Genomic DNA, 18,811 nt, shown 5'->3' on the forward strand with positions numbered 1-18,811 from the left:
AGCTGTCAATGTTTGCAGGTCTACAATCTGTGAAAGAGACTTGAGATAAATCTGATATATTGACCCCAACTTCTCAACTCCCATATAAGTATTAGATTAAATCCATAATTGCACAATATTTACTCAACAGCACATTAAGCGTTTCAAACGTGCCATTCAGAAAGGCTACGATGTTATTCCTCTGGCTGGAAAGGCTGGTAAGAGTACACCTTATTTTCATATCACATGACGGAGAGTTTAAAAACACATAAATTCAAGCGAAGGCACGCTACATTTATCAGCCAGGCAGTTGGATATGTCCACAAGCCTGTTTAGACATTTCTATTTTCGATTCGCCTGCGCCATTAGTCACCGAATTTGGCCGTGGTCCGCCGTTGAAAACGAGGGCCGTCGATCTGAGCTGGAGATGTTTGCGGAGTATTAGCTGCCGCCTGTTGACATTTTAAGAGACGAGGCCCTTCTTTCCCTTCCCCGTGATTTAGAACGAGACTCAAATCCCAGAAGAGTCCGTCCCGCTGCGTTACATCTGCACACACACATGCATTCACACACACACACACAAACAGGCTCTTTTAGCCGTGCACATCCATACGTGTGAGAACATCTGGTCTGCACCCTTGCAGCAACGTGAAAGGGCCCACAGGTCATTGTTTCACACACTCCGACATGCTTCAGTCTCCTTTTTTATGTCATATCATATAAAGAAGTGTTTGAGGTTTGCGTCTGACAAGCTATCGCGCATTTCAAATGGGCCGAATGTGTATAATGAGTGTCGTGAACTGAAATAATCGTGACAAGAGTCGGTGATTAAGATAGTGATGTAATTGTAGAGTGAGACGAGGCCGTATTTCACTTTTGTTGTAGACACTCAATGTCACACAGCAGTGGTAGCAATTAAGCTTTATGACGTTTTTCTTTGGGATGCGTGTTCGCTCTCTCATGCGGTCGTGTTTGGTCTTGTTCCACTCGAATTTTCACGGCTTACCACTTGCAAAACACTTTGATTTTCGGCCATTATGGGTTTCAGAAATGAATCTTTGGGTAACCAAAGCAAGATTTTTGCACGCTTTAGCTCTAAGTGCTCAGCTTTTCCCCTCCCTCCTTCCATCTTTCCATCTCTCTCTCTCTTTCTCTCATATATACTCCCCCCCCCCCCCCCTCACCCTAGTGGATTCCCCATCTGCACCACTGTGCCCGTTAACAGACGCTCGCTTGACAGATTTACCGCCGCAGTCCCACCATTGGCTGCCAGCATGACAGAGTTGATTTAATGCTCGTTTCTGATTGGTCCAGGAACGACAAGCTAATTTATGGCCGTGCTGTGATTCGACGCTGGCTGTCTTTGATGTGAGTTACCGCTCTGTTGCTTATGGGACACAGAAACGGTGTCAGGTTTCAATCGTAAAACCCTCTCCCCAAGGGAAGGAGCAGGGAGTGCTCGACATTCCTGACGTCATGAGAGCAAGAGGAGGAGGAGGAGGAGGAGGAGAGAAAGAGAGAGAGAGAATGATTTGTAGCTGCAGTCATTTTTCACTCACACAGGCCTGCTGCAGTTTCTTTGTGGAATGCGTTCACATCTAACTCTCCAACTCCAAAATAATATCCTGTTTCAACACCCGACACTCAAAGAAAACATCTCTTATGCGATGCAAAAATGCGGACGATCCGACCAAACGATTCATCTCAATCAACGCACATCAGCAATGCAAACATGACTGTCATCGCCGTATCCCATTACTGGGGTTGATGTTTGCTTACGATAAATTTGTGGCCTGCCACTGATAACCAACCACATATAGCCCATGTTAAAATTCTCATGATTAAATCCTCACGGTGTGATTTGCTGATTAATGAGGCATTTAGGCAAAAGTTGCATTATCAGTTATCCCCAATTTGCATAAATTAACTATAATATAGTATAGTACTTGATTTTTTTTGAAGAATAGTGTTTAAAGTGATAGATGACCCGACAATGAACACTCAGCCGTCATTTTCTTTATTCTGTGTAACAAACGAAGATATTTAAAAAAAATGTCAGTGTTTTATAGTCCATACAATGAAAGTCATTGGGGTCCAATGTTGTTTCGAACCCCATTGACTTTGACTGGATGGACATAAACAGTTGAAACTTTCTTTGAAATATCTTCTTTTGTGTTCCACAGAATAAAGTCAGTCATGCAGGTGAGTAAACGATGAAAGAATGATAATTTTCAGGTGAGCTAGCACTTTTAGTGGATTCTTAATGTCTTGATATGTGGGTTTCTAAATTGTTCTAGGTGGTTCTAGGTGATTTTCCAACTATTTTATGTCTGGGCCATTAGAAACATAAAACGCACACCTCTCCTCAACAAGCCATGCACGTGATTTGAGGTGTCACAAATAATGCCTTTCTGTAGCTCAAACATAGAGCATGGTGTTAGCAAAGGCCAAGGTTATGGGTTCAATTTCCAGGGAATGCTTGAGAGCTTGAATGCAGCTTAACTCACCTTGGATAAAAGTGTCTGCCAAATGCAAAATGTAAGTGTTGGATGAACTGCACACTGAAGTACAATATGCAAGTAGAGAAATAGTAATGGAGATGTTTGCTTTATCAAACACTACTAATGCGATTATACAGTTTAATACGATGCTATGTTGAAATAACACGCACTACACGGTTTCATGTGTTTAAATTGGCTTTTGCATTGCAACATATTGCTTCCATGCGGAAAGATTGTTTTACAATTGACACTGGCAATGAAAGACCTCTCGACATGCTTCAACTTCCTCTGCCTCATCTGAAACAACATTCACAGTGATACCAGATAATTCATTCAAGTACACCATAAAAAATGAACATGTGCAGTAAATAGCAGGGATAGTTCACTAGATTCATGCAATGGAAGTCAATGGGCACCAATGTTGTTCGGACCCCATGCATTGTTCTTCAAAATATCTTCTTTTGTGTTCCACAGAAGAAAGAAAGTCATACAGGTTTGAAGCGACACGAAGGCTGAGTAAATGATGACAGAATTTTAATTTTAGTGTGAACTCTTCCTTTAAAATGCAATTTTTCCTCATCTAACACTGACTTAGTTAGTGCCTCCTAATGTTGTCATATTAAACAATATTTTTGCAATGAATAAAACCAGTTAATTTAGATGTTACCACATGAAGTCCAGTTCTATTAAAATGTCTCTTTAAAAAATTAGTGCAATTATTAACCACATTATTTCCAACATACTTTGCAAACCGATTGGAATTCCAGCCTATAACTAATGCATTTTGTTGCACTTCAGCTTATAATTCAAGTGTGCAGAAAGTATATTTCTTCTGATATAATTGTTAAAAACCATGAGAAAGGATCGGGTGTCACTTCTTGAAGACAAATGGCAGCATGCAATTAGTTCACTGTCACATAAATCTTCACTCGATCTCTTTATCTGCGTGTCGGCGTATTTGTGCGAGGGCGTGTCGTCTTGCGATCGCCTTGCCCGCAAACCCATATTCCTTTGAAAGATGAGAACATCTCATGTTATCCCTTATAATTTCCCTAAAATGATCAAAAGCAGCTCTCCGGCCATTTATTTCCCATGCATACACCTTTATTCCTTACAGATATTTGCATCGCATGACCGTGCGGCTGTAGCCTTAAGACATCATAAGGCTGTCTGCTCATTTCAGAAACAGTTTTTAAGTCCCCTCCTGCAACCCCTGAGATTAGCGTGGATGTATATGAATCATATCTCTTCAAAGCACTTGAAACTGTCTGGTATAAATCAATGAATCATAAAGCTGATCAATAGCAGTCCACTGCCAAAGTCACTTTGGCCTACTGTCTATCTGTACTCTCATCTCCCTAAACGCTTTCCCCTCGTCCATCTATCCCCTTTATCTGTGCATCAGTCGCACGAGGAGATCAGCGTTGGCGTGCGTGAACCCCCTGTATTAGCCGTGACCCGTGAAAATTTCTAAGGGTAAATAGCAAGGCCGCTGCCGTCTGTCAAAAGCTCAAGGATTCATAAGACGTGCACCTCCACCTCACCTCTCGCCTCACCTTGTCTGTTCAGGTGGAAAATTGCAGTGGGACGAAATGGAGGTGCACTAAGGCCTTCCCATGCTCGCATGTAATTGCATAACATCTAAAGAGACGCATTAAGGCCTTTTTAACATGCACGCCTGCATGCGAATCGCAGTGTGAACTCGTCGGGTCTCTGCTGGAGGCATATTGCATACTTGCGCACTCCGCGTTATGTTTCTCTCTGAGCAAACAGGACTCATAAACATCTCAGTGGCGGAAACAATGACACAAGCTGTTTATGGAAGGTCAGGGAGGTGCGAATGTTCAAACCTTTATTAGTTTAATCAATTTTTCTATACAGTCCATAAACAAATCACAACTGGGAGAAGAAATCACGCCCATGCAAAAATAAAAACTAGAATCAGCAGCCAGGGCAAACATTTAACATCGTTTAATCCTCATGAAAATGGCAAAGGAAAAAAAAAAAAACTTCTTCTGCCAAGTTTATTATTCAATATTGAAGCAAAATTGCTGAAGCTCATAAAGACATTTGATCTACTGCAAAAGAACATGGTGATAAGTTAAAAAATTCCCATTAAGCTCAACTTCACGCAGGGAAAAAGTAGCCGTCTAAGATACATCATGTTCAGAGAGTCCAGTAACGTATTAATCTGGTATGGCAAAAAAACATATAGCAGCTTTAGCAGTAGTCTTGTGGTTAAGGATGTTGGCAATATAAAGAGCACAGAAACATTAAATAACACAGCTAATAAACCCAAACTCGACATCTACACTCAAGTAAAGGTTTCAAAAGGTTTCATGTCATAGAAGAACTATTTTAGGTTCCCCAAATAACCTTTTTTCTTAGTATAAAGAACATTTAATAATCTGAAGAACACTTCCATGGACGTTTAATGTTTCTCATGGAACTATTGATTCCAATAAAGAACCTTTAATTTTAAGAGTGTATGCGCTAGTTGCATCCAGATTGAGTTTAAGCTCTCATAACCTGCATCGAGGCCTCCGGAAGGTTCCAGTGACCTAGACCATATCATCTGTGGACCCTTGACTCAAAGAGGGCCACCACTGCCCAAGTCAAGCCCATGGACTTCTACAGGGAGGCCCAAAGAAGCCATGGTGGGACCCAACAAGCTACAGATTGATGGGGTGGCGCGGGGCCACTGTATGTTAATGTATCTGTCGAGGCGAAATGTGCTTCAGCGTGAGAGTGATTTTAACGCTCTCGGCAGGACGCCGAGGCATTCGTCCTGTCATTAGGAATGTGGATGACTCTCGAGCAAGATAAATCTTGACAATGAGGCGCTGGTCAACTGAGCCGGTCCCGGCACTTTGGGTTTCCCTCGTAAAACAGAGTTTAAGGGGTTTGACGAAGGAATCTTCAAACATAACAGCAAGGGCAAGAGGAAATGAAAGCTGTTGTGTGGTACTGACATTGCTTATTTTGCTGTTGTTTTTAAATATGTACAATGTGATTGTTTTAATTAGCATCATGGACATGATGATTAAGCATTTTTCATAATAAGTGTTGTATATTGTCACAATCAATGATTTAGTTAGTTACTAGTAAAAATAATAGCAAATTAGCATTTCATTGCAATATACCAAGGTAACAAGATATTAGACAATCGTGTGTGTCATTAAATATACAAATATACCATTCAAACATAGTCAGCTCACCAAGGCTGCATTTATTTGATCAAAAAAACATAAAACAGTAATATTGTGAATTATTATTACATTTTAAAATAACAGTCTATATATATATATATATATATATATAATGCAAAGCTGAATGTTAATATTTTTGTGGAAACTGGAATACATTTCAAAAGTTCAAAAGAACAGCATTTATTTAAAAAAAAACAAAAACAAATTTGTAGCATTATGTCACTTTAGATCAATTTAATGCATCCTTGCTGAATAAATAAAAGTATAAAATGAAAGAAAGAAAATTCTTACTGACCCCAAACTTTTGAATGTGTGCACGCACGCACGCACGCACACACACACACACGCACGCACGCACACACACACACACACCACAGTTTGTTTTTGTTTCTTGAATATATATAGTTGTAAAGTGCAAACTGTGGTGTAACTTGGTTAAAACTTAGTGCCAATAGGTTGCCCCTCATGGCAGCTTTTATTAATTAAAGCTGAGTTAATCAAATGCTGATCCTGATGTTGATACAGCAGAAAACACTGTGATTTCTTTCTCTTCATTAAACCCAACAGCAGTCAGAATAATGTGAGGGTTCATTTATCATTTCCTGTTTGCTCTGTGTGAGGGCTGCAAAAGTGCTGAAAGGAAACTAATTGTGCCATTGCACATAGAAGTGCAATTTTCACATGAATATTCATGAATTATTTGGACAGAAAAGTAGGTCAAAGAATGTGTTCTGAATTCCCCGGTTTGCCATCAGCAGTCGGTGACAGTGACTCTTTTGAGAAAACATGGCCAAAAAAAAAAAAAAAAACCCCAGCTGGTTAATTAATCTTCATCAGCTCCAAGGCCGTATTTTGTTCTCTCACACTTGGAATTCAAAAAAAATCTGCAATATATATATAAATGTTGTAATTTATATATGACAACCTAAAAATAAAAAATATCACAAGCATTCAATCAACATTGGACAAAAGTATCAAATACATAAATGTATTTGACACATGGACTGATTGTTTTTGCACTCCTTCAGTGTACAAATCTTCACTAGAACCTAGAAACAATCAATTCTGTAGCAATTCTATGACACACTTCCTCTGTCACGAAGGACATGATTGACTTAATATAAAAAATATACTTTTATTAAATTAATAATTTGATCAATTAAGACATCAAATTTATCAAGTGACAGTAAAACATTTATAATAATGTATAACAAAATATTTCTATTTCAAACAAATGCTGTTCTTTTGACCTTTCTATAAATCAAAGAATCCTGAAAAAAAAGTACCACAGTTTTCACAAAAAGACTGAAGACTGGAGTAATGATGCTGAAAATTCAGCTTTGCATTACAGAAATGAATTATATTTATATAAAATAACCAATTTTCAATATTGAAGGGAAACCAAAGGTAAATTTGGTGGCTGAAAAAGCCGAATTGATCATCCACTATCTGAGAACTGGAAGGAAGCCCCTTAATGTCTGGTGGCTAAGGCTTTAAACTTATTACACAAATCCTGAAACATCTCAAAAGGCACAATGATAATAGTTCAAGATCATAATCATAATATTTCAAGATCTATTGTAGATCGACAGTTTAAACCTACAAACTTACGCTAAACAGCCTATACGTTTAACCACAAGGCTACACCACTCCAAAAGAAGGCGCAACACTTTAATATTTCCCTTCCATCATTCTGGGCCCACTGTATTAATCCCTCATGATTGTAGCTGTATCCGGGAAGACTGAAATTTTAATGAAGATGGCAACCTCGCTGACCTCTGCTTGGTTAAATATCATTGTTAATTAACATGTAAAGGTATGCTGTCAGCAGAATGACAGATGGCTGCAGCGGCGAATAGAAGGTTGATTAATCTACGAATTAAACTTTAAATAGTGCTCTACATGCGATTTGACGTGAAAGAGGCCCTACGATAAGAAGGGTTGCATGTGAAATAAGGTAGGCCTAATTTGGACTTCAAATAATAATGTGTCGCTGGTATACAAATGGTTGCACATGCAACATTTGTGTGCTACAAAGCCAACCTTCAACAGTGTTTTGAGGGTCTCTCTTAACCGTTCGAATTGTATGAACGTAGCACTGCCATGTCTAAATTCTCTTCTCGTCTGCCTTGGCTTTGAGAGCGAGTGTGTTAAGTGCTCTCAGCCCACGGGTGTTATAAATCAGGATCAGCAGTCAGGCTAGAGAGGAGAGGACTATGGCCTCTCTGAAGCAACACAAAGCCAGACTCTTTGTCTAACTCTGTCTCCCTTGCTGGCAATGCGGCTTGAGCTGCCTTGAACGTTTCACTCCATTACATTTCTACTGGAAATATCAGTTCGTCTTGCCAGCATTAAGCTCTTTTTTCCAATACAAGTAATTCCCTCATATTCCCAAACTGCAATGAAAGTTGCTTCTATAGTGGGTTAGTAAATACATACGCATTATAAAGTCATGTTTCATAGAGCTAGTTACTGTCTGCAGTCAAAATATGGCTAAACGAGTATAACTACACTACACTAGTCCCAATTGTTTTGACATTAGTAATATTTACATGACAAGGAACACAGCGCCCTCTACTGGATCATACCGAAACAGCTGTGTAATTTATATCGCATGTAGACCATATATGTACATCTAGGCACATATATGCTAGTAATGTAGGTAGTGAATGATGACAGAGGAAATAAAACCCCAAAAAACTTTGCTAAATCATTTTAAGGACCTTTAAAGGATTTATATGACTTGGCACACAATGAAAGTTGGTGGATTACACCACCTGCTGGTAAGCATGCACACTAGCTTTCAATAGTTGGTGGCTTGTAAGATTGTGTTTTTTTTAAATAAATCCTTTTACTCAGCAAGGATGCATCAAATTGATTTGCAGGAAAGACATTTATAAATGTCACTGAATAATTCTATTTTAAATAAATGCCGTATTGGAACTTTCTAAACATCAAAAAATCCTGAAAAAAAGCTTAGTTCCCACAAAAATATTAAGCAGCAAAACTGTTTTCATCACTGCTAATAGATTCCTGAAGGATCACGTGACACTGAAGACTGGACTAATGATGCTGAAAATTCAGCTTTGCCCTCACAGGACTAACTTACAGTTTAAAATATATTAAAATAAAAAGTTATTTCAAATTGTAGTAATAGTTCACAATATTACTGTTTTTATTGTTTTTCATCAAATAAATGCAGCCTAGGTGAGACTAAAATACTTTTTACCAACCCCACAGTTTTGAATGGTAGTGTATTTCTTACAAAGAACAGTTTATATTTAATGCATCTAGCAGATGCTTTTATCCAAAGTAACTCGCAGTGCATTCAATGTATACACTTGATCAATTTACTTCCTGTGATCACTTTTTTTAATCAAAATTCATAGTCTTTGTGCTAACAAAGAGCACCATGCTCAACCAGTTCATTAAAAAAATAACAACAACAAGTACAAATAAATACAAATAAGCTTGTGTGGAGTAAAACAGAAGCTGGAATTTTTTTTTTTTTTAGAAAAGAAATTTATTGTCAATTTGAGGTCCTCACTAAAAGGTGTCTAACATGATAAGAATAAACTTCGCGTTAGAGATTGGTAAAAAATACCAAACAAATGGACCAAAATAATGTTCTTACAAAAACAAGTGTATTTCGTTCTTTTAAACAATCACAATACAAGAACCTTTTACGGTACGCACTTAACCAAAGGACCATGCAAAATGTACATGTAAAAAAATACAGTGAAACTGCTGTCTAATACTACTACGGTTTCTAATTAAATTATTTAAAACGCTGAAAAAATATATTAACTCAAGCTCAACTGCGTCAGAAGTCCGTGTTCAAGGGCTGAGGTTGACGTAATATGAAACATAACGAGACCTCTGCGATAAACTAGCGGTTTTTATATAAACATCTGTCTCTCTATGAACTGTACAACCTGTTAAAAGGTTTGCTTTGTTATTCTTGGCTCGGCTTTGTCGATCCAGTGACTTTTAGAAGAGAAACTGAGATGCTAGCAGACTTATCGTATGAGTCACATCATACTGTGACGAAGTTTGCCATTCATTCTCTAATACCCAAAGAAAAGTCAGTGTTCATGTTGACCTAAAGGCCAACTTCAAAAGCTTGACACCATAATGTAGCTCACAAAAAATGAGCTCTCCTGTGGATGTAGGATGGATGATGTTCCAGATGTTTCTGCTAAAACCGTAACAAGCCCGTGTAAAACGGTCAATGGTCACGAGCCGTTATCACAGTATGTAATGAGAATAGGAAATGATTAATTGATGTGCACACTGAGAAAGCGTATCCTACCAGAATGCGTCTACTGTCACTACGGCTAACTTCTCTGATCGAAAAGGCCAAGTGCTAACGGCTCAAGATGTTCACAGGTTAATATTGTAGCACTGAGAATCCCAACAATCTACAGCGCTCCGAAGGGAACTACAAAAAGGAAGTGATTCTAAACTACCGGACGTCATTATTGCCTGGACTGGATGCACAACTAACCCGCCTGCTGATCACAGTACCATCTAAAATACGAAATATGCTATTTCCCAGAGTCCACTGAGGTTGAGCCGCATGGATCAGAGCTGGACATATTGGAGTCTTTAAACAGTTTACAGGTTCAATCCCCCGTTCAGGTGGCGTTTGCTGGGAAGAGGTTTGTACGAGCGATCGGAAGGCGGTCACACCGCCAGCCTGCTGTTGTTTGTCTGCAGTGGGCTCCAGGACGCCGTGTGCTGGGAGGGGTCCTGAGAATACGGCCGTCCCTCACAGCACGGCTGGTTCTCCTCTTTAGGGATGCCCACGGCACACAAACGTCGATGCCGTAGTAACCGGTCGGTTCTGGAAAAGTTCTGTGTGATAGAAGGGGTTCGGAGTTAGTCCCATTTTTGACAAGAGAAGACAGGCGGTTTTATGAACTGGTTCTTTTGGATGTGCGTTTAATGAACTGATTCTCAGAGTCAAAAGCTCCCACATGCCATTTAGGGTGTTCTTTTGTTGTAAATACGGTAATTATTTGGTTTCTTACTTCTGTAATCACTGTGTATTCAATTATATGAATTACAGAGTGCATTTAATATAAATGCACATTACCGTTCAAAAGTTTGGGGTCAGTTATATTTTTTTATGTTTTTGATATTAAAATACAGTAAAAACAGTAATATTGTGAAATATTATTTCAATATCAGTTTTCTGTGCAAATATATTTTAAAATGTAATTTATTCCTGTTATGTAAAGCTGAATTAGTCTTCAGTGTCACATGATCCTTCTGTGCTGATTTGCTGCTCAAGAAACATTTATGTTAAAAAGTTGCTACTTATTATTTTTGTGGAAACCGTGACACATTTTTTCCCCAGTATTCTTCAAGGAAGTTCTTCAGTTGTGAAGTTGAAAAGAACAGCATTTATTTGAAATTTAAATCTTTAGTAACATTATAGATGTCTTTACTGTCAGTTTTGGTTAATTTAATGCATCCTTGTTGAATGAAAGTATTACTGACCCCAAAGTTTTGAATGGTGGTGTATGTGTGTCCAGTTTTGAGAGTTTTTTTCTTGCAATTCCGAGTTTAAATCTCATAATTCTGAAAAGAAAAATCAGAATTGCGAGATAAATTCGTTCTTATTATTCTGTCTTTTTTAATCAGAATTGAGAGTTCATATCCCGCAATTCTGACTTTTTTCCCCTCAGAATTGTGATATAAACTCGCAATTGTAAGTTATAAAGTCCGAATTGCGAGAAAAAGGTCAGAATTGTGAGATAAAAATGTCATAGGTATAAAAGTTATCAATGCAAAATGTTATAGGTTTAAATATTATTTCATGATGTAATACATTATGTCCCCTATGAACTGCATATGTAAATATTATGTATATCTATTGATTACATCAATATATCGCAGGTTTCATAACGTAACCATAAACGTCTACGTAATCTTCAACTTAATCCTTAATCTTAAACACTTTGAGAAACCATACAAATAAGTAAAAAGAACCGTTTCACAGTTCACTCATAATCGGGCTGAATCTGACATAAATCAGCCATAGTCGCTAATAAAAGTTCATGCATTAAGATGGTCACAGTGACAGCAGCAATAAGATAAAGGTAAAATCAACATGAAATGTCAACATGAAATCAAAACTGACCATATTTACTTTCTATTCATTCATGTTTCTGGTCTTACTGTGCACAATTTATCCAGTGCACGTCATTCCAAATAAAAATGCATTAATTTGTTCTTCTAAATGTAATATCTTGCTTTTACTCTTAAACAACTTTTCTTTTTTTAGCTACCAAGTTATCTTATTTTTCAGCTCCTCCCCTTCAACCGCCTCATGACCACATTTCATGATCAAATCGATTCCTGATGTTTCACTGAGAATTATGAATGTAAAATGGGTTGTGAATGCCATTGGCTGCCGCCTACATAATGCTAAGCTCCCATTATGAAGCCATTCGCTGTCCTATCATAAAAACATAAGCAAATAGCATGCTCTCTGTGAATACAACTGCCTGTGTTTGTCACGTCTCACCTGTTGGCAGCGGTCACACTGATAAGGCTTCTCACCGCTGTGAACACGCTTATGTCTCTCCAGGTGGTAGCGCTGAATAAACCTCATGTCACACATATCACATCCGAACGGCTTTTCCCCTAGAACACACACAGATGTACACACATTTACTCAATGCATCTCTTTATATGAAACGTAAGATGATGTGAGAGCGGAAAGGCTCGTGGAGTACCCGTATGGGTGAGAATGTGGCGTTTGAGATGGTAACTACTGCGGAAAGCACTGTAGCAGTGCTCACATATGAAGTTCTTCTGCACTTGAGAGCCGAGCGAGTTATCGTCATTAACCTCAGGAATCTCCACCTTACACATACAGAAGAAAAGAGCAGTCAGTCAGGATACGAATACAAGCGGAAGTGTGTAAATGTGATAAACAGGCACACTTGCAGGGCAATCCTGCAGATAGATTTGAACGCATGCCTGGGGCTTTTCTCTCAATTTGGTGGGAAGTCCAGACTTCCTGTTCTTCTTCTTTGGCTGCACGTTCTGTCTGGCTTGCATGTTTTTTTCATCCAAGAGCCTGGATGAGTGAAACTCTCCATCCTTGCGGATGAGCTGCCCCAAAAACAGAGAATATAAGGTCACCGGATTGAATGAAAAATAACATTCAAGCTATTCGATGTTAACATTCACATTAAATCAGTACACAGAAGTTCTTTTAACAAAATATATCCAGCATCTAGAATTAAAATACAAACCACCATTCAAAAGTTTAGGGTCAGTAAGAATTTTTGGGTAACACTTTACAATAAGATTCATTAGCTGACTACATTAGTTAGCATGGTCGAATAATTAACTGCACTTATACAGCATCTATTAATCTTTGTTAATGTTAATTTCAACATTTACTAATACCTGATTAAAATCGTGTTACGATTTTACTGATTAATGCACTGAACTAACATGAACAGCTGTATTTTTATTAACTAACGTTAACAAAGATGAACAAATACAGTAACAAAAATGTATTGCTCATGGTTAGTTCATGTTAGTTAATATATTAATTAATGAACCTTATTGTAAAGTGTTACCAATTTTTTTTAATGTTTTTGAAAGTCTCTCGTGTTCACCCAGATTGCATTGGGTGTAATACAGTAATAGTGTAAAATATTTTTGTTTTCTATGTTAACATATTTTTTAAACTGCAATTTATTTCTGTGCTGTCACAGCTGAATTTTCAGCATCATTACTCCAGTCTTCAGTGTCACATGATCCTTCAGAAATCATTCTAATATGCTGATTTGATGCTCAAGAAACATTTATTATTATTATCAATGTTGAATTTCTTTGTGGAAACCATAATACGTCTTTTTTCAGGATTCTATGATGAATATAAAGCAAAAAAAAAAAAAAAAAAAAAAACAGCCTATACTTGAAAATCTTTTTAAAATGCAAATTCTTCATAACAGTATAAGTGTCTTTACTGCCACTTTCGATCAATTTAATGCATCCTTGCTGAATTAAAGTATTTAAAAGTAAAAAAATCTTACTGTTCCCAACCTTTTTAATAATGGTGTACATTTATGCATTTGGCAAATGCTTTTATCCAAAGCTTCTCATATTGCTTTTCCTGGGAATTGAGCCCGTGACCTTAGCATCAGCTCCAGACATTCAACATTTAAATGAATTGTTAACCAAACAAATTAAAAACTCATTCCAAGCCCATATGACTTTCTTTTGCAATGTGATCCATGTCTTTTTTTCTTACAAGTGGTGGGCAGCTGACTCCTGAGGGCAGCACCATGTGGCCGTGTTGGCTGTGTGTGTCCTGGTTGTGGTTCTGGCTGTGATTGTGGCTGTGATGGTTTTCTCTCTGTCCCTGGCCCAGATGAGAGCCCATCTTCTTATGACTGGACATGGAGCCAGCCTGCATGAGTGCCATGCTGGACAGCACCGCTTCACAGCCCAGCAACCCAGCCTGTGTGACACACAAACACAAACATACACTTTTAAAAATTATGCTCAAAAGTCACTAATCTTGGACATTTGGCTTGAAATCTGCCACAAATGTGACCCAGTTTAAGACATAATTAATACTTTTTAGTCAAGATCAGTTAATTCAGAGGTCACAGTGCAATTATGTCAAGAACATGTCCAGGGAAAATTATACCACAAAATACAATAATAATAATAATTTATTATGATTTTTTGTTATTATTATTATTATTATTATGTTGCAACATAAAAATATCATAATGCACAAATCTTTAAAATCCTAAAAATGCTTTCAATTTTTATTTCTGCAAATATAATATAAAATAATAATTTTAGGATTATTAAGATTTTTGCATTGTCATTTTCATAACTGCGTAAATTAAAAAATGATCAGTCCAGTGTTTTCTTTTTAAATCTAATTTACATTATTTAAAAAGATGATTTCCATTATTGCAATAGATTCATTTTTCAGTGTACTGCATTAAAAATATACTAGAACAATGTAAAAAAAAATATATATATATATATTAAAATACTACAATGATGTATAAATTAATTTTACTGGAGAAATGTGCTTAATTATCATGAACCTAATCATTAAAAACTTAAATGGTTCTAAAAAAGGCTTAATTTTCCTCATGCTCAGGGTGAAATAACTGACACACATTCTTGACAGTTTTTGTGAGACCTATCCCATTACTCTTAAACACTCTTGTGTAAAAGTCTGGTGTCACAGACAGAGTCAGACTGTGAAAGTGAATTACGAAACGTTAAAACACACAAAAGTCAATCAAAGGAAAATGAAGGATATCTTTTTCAAACAAATGTGGACAAATGCAGAAAATGCAAATGAAGAAGAGAAAAAAAAAAACACTGACCCACTTCATGTGATCTCGCACTGAGCTGTTGGAAAGGTGTGACATCGCTGTGGTGAGAGTGTGTGTGTGTGTGTGTGTTGGGGTACAGAGAGCTTCGCTCTGGGCAGCGAGAATGTTTAGAGACCACACAAGCCCCACTCATCAGGGGCCCAAGCCTAGAAACAGAAGGGGGGATATGAAGCCAGGGTAATATCCATCTCTGTCTATGATGTTGCCACACATCCAGCCCACCACTAACAGAAGTTGTCAACCGTGGACAAATCACGGCCTTTATTCGCTAGAATCAGACATTTTCCATGTCTGCATTGCCAAACTTTTGTTTATATAGGCTTACAGGGCTGTGTTTTTAAAGCCGTAAGAGTTTGGCTTCGGCTAGTCACATTTCCAGGCGTCAAGAGTCCCTAAATGACATCTGGAAACAAACCAGCTCAAAACTGAAACCGAGTGGAGTGGATTCTCATTGGTTTTGTCAGACTGAAATGCTAGTAATACATCCGAGCGTCTATGCCCTGTTGATTTTGGATTTGGTTGGTCGGATTCTGGGATTCACTGGAATTAAAAACAGATTTATTTCAACCACCATCTTCCCTTCCACTGCATATTCCCTTGCATTAGTCTGACTAACTCACCCTCAAAGATCCAGATGAACACAAATATAAATAAATGAACAAAATGAGGCATGGAAGCCATGGATGGATAGTGCACTGGACATGGACAGTAAGTGCACTACACAAAATTAACGTAGTATGATTGCAATAAATCAAAAGACATATAGATCAAGGTGAGTGGGTGAATATTGTATATTGTGATGTTCAATAGCATTATTTGGCTACCAACAGGGTCCTTTGGAGGTTAAATTAATTTCAGGACATAGAAAATAAAATTGCGTCAGTCTTATCACATGGCAAACAGAAAGAAATCTAAAGCAAACCAAGCCAAAGAAAACAAACTTTACGAGAACAATTCAATTGCATCAATGTGATACACTCCATAATACCTCATTTAACTGCATTGCAGATATTTCCTTTCAACATTTAGGCTACTAATACATTTTTAAAACTGAAGTGGTGTCTGTTAATTCTATTTAATGGACTTGAGCTAACAATAAAGCGTTGAATTTTTATAAAGTAACGGTAACAAAGATTAATAAATACTGTAACAAATGTATTGCGCATTGTTAATGAAACTTAATGCATTGACTAATGGGACCTTATTGTCAAAAATGTTCCCTATTTCCCTTTAGAAAAACATTTGAATTAAAACATGAGAAGTACAATAATTTAGCGTTAACTTTTTTTTGTTATTTGTAAGTATCGGTAACACTTTACAATAAGGTTCCATTAGTTAATGCATTAAGTAAGGGTTAATGCCCGACGAGGTGTCCATTATGCGTCGGACGGTTCACGCCTCGCCGTCGTCCATTAATACCTGACAATGGACACCTCGAAGGGCATTAACCCGCTTATACCATGGTCACTTGCCAAATAACACATTTTTAAAACATTAGTTTATATTTTAATTAGTTTTACAATCGAAGTCTAAAGTTACAAGTTACAAACAATAACTTGGTTTCCTTGGTTACGCCTGACGGTTTATTTAGGTGTCCATTATCACTTTTTAACGGACACCCTGCAGCCAATCAGAATCGAGTATCCACCCAGACCATGGTATAACTAATATTACCTAACAGTGAGCAGTACAATCGTTACAGTACTTATTAATCTTTGTTAACATTCATTAGTAAAAAATATTACTGTATATTGTTAGTTCAGGTTCATTAACTAATGTTAACTGATACAACTTTTGATTTTAATCACATTTAAGTAAATGCTGAGATTAACTTTAGCTCAGATTATTAAATGCTTTAGAAATATTTCTCATTGCTAGTTCATGTTAGCTAATGTAGTTATCTAATGTTAGCAAATGAAACCTTATTGTAAAGTGTTACCAATTTATGAAATGTATTTAAAGTTTTCTTTATTAACTTGTCCATGTGTACAGTTATCTGGATGTTCCTACTGTGCATAACCAGTGTCTATTGTAATGGACACCAGAAATAACTATTACAATAATCTGAATCATATAAAATAATACATTTTACAACATGTCTGAATTTAGAGTATAGATAATGCATTGCTATACTTGTTCTCTGTGTCTGTGGAACATAATTCAGGTGTTAACGAGTTAAAATCAACAAAGGGCGTGAATTCAGATATCAATAATCTCAATATGAGAGTGAAATTCATTCTTCTTCAGTCTGTAACTGTAAACGCATTACTGATGTGAACTCCTCCATTCATCCTACATCACAACAGGGCGTGAGTTCACCGTGTATTTAACTTCACATTTCAGAGCGATTAAGTATTTTCTTAAATGCTGTTATAGGTTTAATAAACGTAGTATCGCAGCCTGCACGTATTTGTTTTACCTTACTCTTCTTCTTCTACCGTAGCCCAATATTTTCTTGTCGAACAGTTTTTTTTTTCTTTTTCAGTTTACAAACACAGGAAACGTTACCGGAAGTGCTCTCTTGGGAGAGCATGTGTCACGTGATCACCACACTGGCAAACGATTACACGCTTCCGGTGTAAATAAAGTCCACGAGTGTTATGAAGAAATGTATTTTATTAATGTGTAAAATGTTGAGCTGCTTGCGAAATTAGACTTTAAAAACGGGAAAACATATTTGATAATCTTTATAACGCAAACGTTCTTGTGACAAATATTGGTGTTTTCATGTACAAATCGCAAAGCAAAATAAAACACAAAATAAAGCTTTCACCTTAAAAGAAAATATTCAGCCTATCACATATTGACCTACATATGACCTATATACCCATGTATTGTGTTGAACAAAATGAGTCACAAATTATCATTAGTCACTATATAATCATCTGATTTTTAAAATATCCTTGTTAAATTATGGACAGATAAATTCAAATAAACTCACTAAAATACATTTTTTTGCATACCTTAATGTAAAGCTACTTTTTGGAACAGCACACACAAAAATCACCCTATTATCTGACAGATTTCACTGAATGAGTGTCCTAACAAATCACACCTGTCTCTGTGACAGCCCTAGGCTCTGAAAAGGGGACAGGCCCAAGCTTTAGCCAATCAGAAATGCTTTCCGTCAGTAAATCATTTTTGCCAATTCAGGTTTGCTGACATCAGGTTTACAGACAGTTTCAGCAGTGGTTCTCAAACTTGGTCCTGGAGGCCTCTGTACTGCACATTTTGGAAGTCGTCCTTATTTAACACACCTGATCTATATAGTCAGCTCATTAGTGGAGACAGGTGTGCCAAATGAAATACTTACACTACCAGTCAAAAGTTTGGAATAATTCAGATGTGTTCATGTTTTTGAATTAAGTCTCTTATGCTCACCTAGGCTGCATTTATTTGTCCAAAATACAGTAAAAACAAAAAAGTTTTTTTGAAAACTGCTTTAGGTGAATAGAAAGTTCAAAAGAACAGCATTTATTTAAAATAGAAATATTTGTAACATTATAATTGTCTTTACTGTCAATTTTGATTAATTAAATGCGTCCTTGCTGAATAGGTTTTTTTTTTTTTTAATGGAAGTGTATCTAACGTTTCACAAAAATATTAAGCAGTAAAAACTGTTTTCAACATAATTAATAAAAGAAATAAAAAAAAAATGTTTCTTGAGCAGCAAATCAGCATATTTGAATTATTTTTGAATGAGTAATGATGCTGAAAATTCAGCTTA

The 18,811-nt window shown here is 36.9% G+C and overlaps 1 protein-coding gene across 2 annotated transcripts; it reads right to left on the reverse strand.

Annotated features, from left to right (window-relative positions):
• Nucleotides 1-8,841: 8,841 nt before the first annotated feature.
• znf740b (zinc finger protein 740b) lies at nt 8,842-18,768 on the reverse strand. 2 transcript variants are annotated; one of them, XM_079850412.1, is made up of 7 exons: nt 17,504-18,768; nt 15,076-15,230; nt 13,971-14,180; nt 12,683-12,817; nt 12,436-12,565; nt 12,225-12,343; nt 8,842-10,546 (listed from the first exon to the last, which is right to left on the reverse strand). In XM_079850412.1, the coding sequence occupies exons 2-7, from the start codon at nt 15,118-15,120 to the stop codon at nt 10,376-10,378; spliced, it is 810 nt and encodes a 269-aa protein (XP_079706538.1). In that variant the 5' UTR covers nt 15,121-15,230; nt 17,504-18,768; the 3' UTR covers nt 8,842-10,375. The 2 variants fall into 2 exon arrangements, with proteins under 2 accessions (XP_079706538.1, XP_079706539.1); XM_079850413.1 differs by lacking the exon at nt 15,076-15,230 and having other exon boundaries at nt 8,942-10,546.
• Nucleotides 18,769-18,811: the final 43 nt, after the last annotated feature.

Source organism: Squalius cephalus, assembly GCF_949319135.1.
Source record: "Squalius cephalus genome assembly, chromosome: 18".
Taxonomy (NCBI): domain Eukaryota; kingdom Metazoa; phylum Chordata; class Actinopteri; order Cypriniformes; family Leuciscidae; genus Squalius; species Squalius cephalus.

What these genes read in the sequence shown, in the direction of transcription:
- znf740b (XM_079850412.1), bottom strand. Translation starts at nt 15,120, where the DNA reads ATGTCACACCTTTCCAACAGCTCAGTGCGAGATCACATGAAGTGG. An exon ending in AATTGAGAGAAAAGCCCCAG is followed by an intron (nt 12,566 to 12,682) that starts GCATGCGTTCAA and finishes TGTATGTGTAAG; the next exon opens with GTGGAGATTCCTGAGGTTAA. An exon ending in CCACATTCTCACCCATACGG is followed by an intron (nt 12,344 to 12,435) that starts GTACTCCACGAG and finishes TGTGTGTTCTAG; the next exon opens with GGGAAAAGCCGTTCGGATGT.